General features: G+C 36.3%; 1 protein-coding gene across 3 annotated transcripts; it reads right to left on the minus strand.

The window, feature by feature from the left end:
* Positions 1–2,702: 2,702 nt before the first annotated feature.
* LOC149570646 (uncharacterized) lies at positions 2,703–5,100 on the minus strand. 3 transcript variants are annotated; one of them, XR_016361813.1, is made up of 4 exons: positions 4,603–5,100; positions 4,300–4,501; positions 3,309–4,190; positions 2,703–3,184 (listed from the first exon to the last, which is right to left on the minus strand). XR_016361813.1 is itself a non-coding variant. In XM_089817939.1 (3 exons), exons 1-3 carry the CDS (start codon positions 4,981–4,983, stop codon positions 3,733–3,735), a joined length of 1,041 nt encoding a protein of 346 aa, XP_089674065.1. In that variant the 5' UTR covers positions 4,984–5,100; the 3' UTR covers positions 2,703–3,732. The 3 variants fall into 3 exon arrangements, 2 of the variants coding, with proteins under 2 accessions (XP_089674065.1, XP_089674066.1); XM_089817939.1 differs by having other exon boundaries at positions 2,703–4,190; XM_089817940.1 differs by having other exon boundaries at positions 2,703–4,190; positions 4,300–4,524; positions 4,603–4,748.
* Between the last annotated feature and the right edge of the window lie 438 nt (positions 5,101–5,538).

Raw genomic sequence — 5,538 nt, forward strand, 5'->3', positions numbered from 1 at the left:
CAACTCTCACAGTTCCACAATCAGTGTTCTAGGATAGAGTATTTGAACACCTTAGGATACGTGTAAATGCCAAAAAAATAGAAGTATGTAATTGAGCCATCATTTTGGTGAACTAGAATGTGTAAATTGATTGGATGAATGTAATTGTAATTTAGAGCATTCCAGAGAAAGAATCAGGTGAAAAGGCCCCATGGTTTGGAAGTTATTGCAGTTTTTCAATTTTTGGAGACCTCCTAAGAATGCTCCAAAGTCAGGTTAGAGGCATTAAATGACCTCAAACTAGGCCGAAAATGGGGGACGAGCAGAGCTGGTCCATAGGGCTATAGAGCACTTCCAAAGCTTTTCAGAAATGTAAGTGGGTTGTCAACTGGAGCTACGATTCAAAAGTTATGCCTCCTCGAAAGTTTGGTTACCATTTTTGGATTCTTCTAGATTTGCACCAACTTCTAACACAGCTTCTGGAGCCTTCTACTTGGTCGGTGGATGCCTACTAGCACTTTCTAGAATGTATTCCTAATCCTTAACCCTCTAGGGTCTATTTAAGAACATTTCTAGCATTGTAAAAGGCAGTTCGGAGTGGAGTTTGAGAGGAGGTACTGAAAGGAGAAATTATCTCCAAATTTATGCTATTGTAAGCCCATAGGGCATGTTTTGAAGTCTATTTTCTCTGTAGTGAATGTATTAGGTTATTTACAAAGTTAATAAAATTTCCCTTTCGTGTTGTGTTAATTCTGTGTTTGGGTTGTGTCATCATCACTAAAGTATTACAAAAGTTAATATGATGAAACTAAAATAAATATTTAGAAACCCAAAAATCTCCATTTCCATATAATCCTATTATTTATCATTCATAAAATATCAAGTAGTGCTTCCTAAAAGATTGCTCGTATTAGATCCCAAACATATGAGAGAATCAAATTTAAGTAACTTTTTAAAATAGTTTTAGAAATTAAAATTTTCACATTTTAACACTACAAAAATCAAAACTAAAACTTAAAATGTGAAATATTTACACCTAATTGGTTGAGACAGAAAAGATTAATCACTAGTTATGGACAAGTGAGTACAATAGTATATTGTCTAAGACAAATACAATAAGAAGTGGATAAAATATATTTTTTAAAAATATAATTAGGGTTGTCCTATTGTGAGATTATGGTTATTCAAGACCTTATCAAAGGTAGGAAACATACAAATAACTCTAGTCCTATGCACTAATTAGGAATGGAAATGGGAATTTTCTAGAAATGTCATACAGTTCTATTCTACCAAAATTCCTCATCTAGAATGAGTTATTTTCAAGCTAAGAGCTATGTGTGATGTTTTATTTCTTTAGAAATATTTAGATGTCTTAAATATGCATGTTAACATTTACATTTATAACAAGAGGATATAGTTTCATAGCAATTTCTAAATCATTTATTACTTCACTTGATTCTAATTAAGAAATTTAGATACATATATATATATCAATTACCTCATGCCTATTCTACACCACAACTTGAAAAAATAGTTCAAGTAAATAAAACTATAGCTCTAATTTGCAAGATAGAGTACTAATTCTAGAATTAAAACACCTCTTGAGGTAAGAGAGTATTTTCTTTTCATGCTAATTTCTAAATAGATAATAAATTCCTAGAACCATGCTAAGGTAATAAATGGACATTTGCAGATTTGACAATATGTGGAAAGTTTTAAACAAATCATTCGACATACAAAAGCTTGTAAAGATGCCTTAGAATTTCTATCTTGATCTAGACAGAGGATGCTTATACAAAGACTATAGATTAGTTATGACAAAACATAAAATCAAGAATCATAATATTGAACATAAAAATATATAAATAAGCATAAAAAATGGAGCTTGAATCAAAAAAACAAAATTAGGGTCATTGTTTGTTATGGATCATAGAATATATTATAAGGATTGACCTTTATATTACTACCATTTATAGAATTAAAATTGCAAAGTATGCAAGTGCCAACACTACAATGGAGAATCTAACTAGCTCATATAATATCTCTTTGAATAAATAGTTAATACCCCTAGAGATATTCTCTACTCTTTTGTAATCACTTTTCAATAACTAAAATTTTGGGAGAATAAAATAAGACTATACTTTAACTAATCATGTATTTTAATAAACTTTCACTAATATTGTGCAAGACATATTTTGAAATTCATTTTTGTAGTAATAGGATTTTCAACTACAACATATGAGCAAACTAGAACAATAATTATGAATATCACACAATGTTGAAAATGCAGTTCAAGAATATATCACTATTCTATTACAATCTATAAAGTAATATCTACATTATTCATTATTAGATAGCTTAACCATCACAATATTGAAATAAGAGGGTCCTAATAGTGATGGTGAGATAAATGGCTAGATATATCAGTTGTATACAAGTGTATTGATTGTTGCAATAATTGAAATATTAAACACAAAATGAGAAGACACCTACTAATGAAAAAGTGTGGTAAATGGTAAAGATGGATTAGCCATATATGCATTTTAATTGTTAAAATATTTTCAATGTTTCTAAATTGAAATAAGCATCTTCATAATAAATAAGTATAACAAATAATTAAGAAATATAGATAAACTCCGTGTGTACAATGATATATTAAAATAATTGAAATATTTTTAAGATAGAATGAAAGAAACCTGATAATATACAAATAAAGATGTATAAAAAATAAAACACACATTTTTTAATAAAATTTAAATACGTCGTCTATTTAACATTTTTCACAAAATCAGTATGATGAAGAAAGGATTACCGAAGAAAAAACTCCTCAAAAAAACTGAGGCTCTGTTTGGTTGAGGAAGATGAATTTTTGACATAACCAGATTATCTTATAACCAGGTTTTCGAAAACCTGGTTTTGTGGTTTGGAAAGCCAACGGTCCGTTTGGTTGACACGGAAGATGAATATACTGTGGACCCCACAATATTATTAAAAAAACTGTCATAAAATTCAAAACCTGGTTTTAATTTCGAATTCCACCTTTTTATTGGAAGAAACTTCTTCCAATTTTTGACCAAAATTGGAAGATGAAATTGAAAACCGGGTTATAATTTTAACCAACCAAACACCAAATTGTTTTTGCAAAACCTGGTTTTGCCCCTGATAACCGGGTTTTCATGCTCATCTTCCAGCAACCAAACAGGACCTGAAGGAATCATAGAAAAATATTTCGTGAGTAAAAGAGTTTTATGCGTTAAACTTCTGATAGCAGTGCAGCTTAAACTTGAAACTGTAAATAAACGCCCAAATGGCCTTGTATAGCGGTTTACCCAAGTTTTGGCAGAGACGGTCTCGGTTTTTGAATGCTGGCTTCCATGAGCAGAGACGCGAGAACATGATCTTGTGGATCTCAGAAAGTATAAGATATACAGACAATGGAATTACGTTAACAACACTAGGGATACAAGTATTCGGTAAAGGTTGGGCGTTTTGGATAGACATTTCTCTTTTCCCCTTTCCATGTAAAAAAGTTCCGAAATGTCTGACGTTTCTTTTCTATCAATGGACGATTTCTATATGCACAAACTGAATTAAAATGCAAAGCGGGGTACCTTCTCAACAATATACAGGAATCCTAGTTAGTAAGGTGTTTTTCCTAAAATCGGAAATTGTATTCAGAGATGGGAAGGATTGCTTCGTATCCCAGTTCATCACAGTTCCCATCTGTATATGTAAAGCAAGCTCCATTTGATGTTAATACACATCATTAGTGTTGTTATGAGTGACCGCCTGTGCCCCTGCCTGTGCCAGTGCCCTTCCTAACCCTGAAATCCTTCCCTTACCAGCAGCTCCAGATCCGTACTGATTCCTCTGCTGAAGATTAAACCAGGCGTTCCATGACTCCAATTGGGTACTGGTGCGCTTGTGCGAGGACAGCCACTTGGCTTCAAGATAACGTTTTTTCCTCCACGGCGGAAGATGCAATCCCCTCGCTTTCAGCGACCTACTCGCGGCGTCGCACATAATCCAGATGATGTCACGCATCTTATCCGCGCTCCCCACCACCAATTCAGGAAGCGCCTCCGCTAGAGCGGCGTATTCTGCCGTTGGCCGAGCGATCTCAAATTGCGCCCTGAAATCCATGTCCACAAACACCCGATCACTTTTACCCCTCGCCCCCACGTTAACCACGTCAATGAACTCGTAATCGCCTGCAGAGATCATGAAGAACACGTTAAGATCAGAATCACAAGGTACTGGACTAGATTTCAGACTTTAAAAATCCTGCAGAGGGACTAACCTAACCTAACCTAATCTAACCTGCGGGGTATCCGTTCGTTTGCTCCCAACGTGTTTTGCAGATTCCTGCATTGTACCCTGCGCATCGTAGATTCTTTACTACGAATCGTCGCAGATCGGCGCTGTTGTTTCTGTGGGGGGCAGAAGGGCCTATTATCCGCATGGCTTCCCTCGCGTCTCTAAGAAGCTTCACCTCCAGTTGTGTTCTGGAGGAGCACACATCCTGCACTTTCATACATAGTATACCTATTACGGCACACAATATAGAAGAATAGATTAGGGTTTCTCTGAAGTCGGATGCTAGCTAGTTTTTGAGCTGTTTACCTGTAAAATGCGGCATATCTGATCTTGAGGAAATAGAAGAGGCTGTTGATCAGGAGAAGACAACTCTGTGTCACTTCCGCTATCTGCATCTAACCATTCTTTTCCACTGTCCTTTTCTTCTTCTACATGATCATCATCATCTTCCTCTTGAAGAAAGCACAAGTCGGTGTGAGAGGAAGCGGAGATTCCCTTATTATTTCCCCTATTTGCAGTTGCGGTCGCGGGCGGGGGATCCATTGTTGGAGCAGCATGATTATGAATGTGGGTGCTGCCCTTTTTTGGGTGTGGGGACGGGTGGAATTGAAGGAGATGAAGGTCGGCCTTACTGTTTGGGGGGTTCCGCGATGGCACCTTCACTGGCACGGAGTGGTAGCGGCACATTTCGATAATTGTGGCTGTCAAACCCGTTCTTTTTTTCGTGCAGCGGTCTCAAAGCACGGGAATGGAGATATCCATGGCATATGCGAGCGAGGAAGAGTCATTTGAAAGTGGTTGAGGATGGTATCCATGGCATATGCGGACTTTAGACGACATAAGTTGCTCATTATGACATCATTGCACCCGCGTTTGCCTTGCGCTTTACCCGTCTGAAAGGTGGCATGTTTATTCACAAAAGAAACTGATAATAATTCACGTGTAGACCACCCACGAAGCCAGCGTTGCAGAGGAATATAGCATTACTACATGGAGACCGCACCCCCGAAAGCGTGCAAGGCACGGAGGATGAGGTTAATGTTTTCAGATTTCGACATGCAATACAGTGAAAAAGTTGTGGGGTTGTCGTCGTACGTATCTATTCACGTTGCATTGTGTTCTGTTTTTGGTGCTGTAATATATCAAAAGCTAGGGCATAGTTTAGAACTAAAGTAAACTCTCTCTCTCTATATATATATATAAAGAGATATCAAGATTTCAATTTTTAAATGTGAAACATTT

The sequence above is a fragment of the Cupressus sempervirens genome, chromosome 3 (genome assembly GCF_028749045.1).
Source record: "Cupressus sempervirens isolate cs-2001-9-10 chromosome 3, ASM2874904v1, whole genome shotgun sequence".
In the NCBI taxonomy this organism is placed as follows: Eukaryota; Viridiplantae; Streptophyta; class Pinopsida; order Cupressales; family Cupressaceae; genus Cupressus; species Cupressus sempervirens.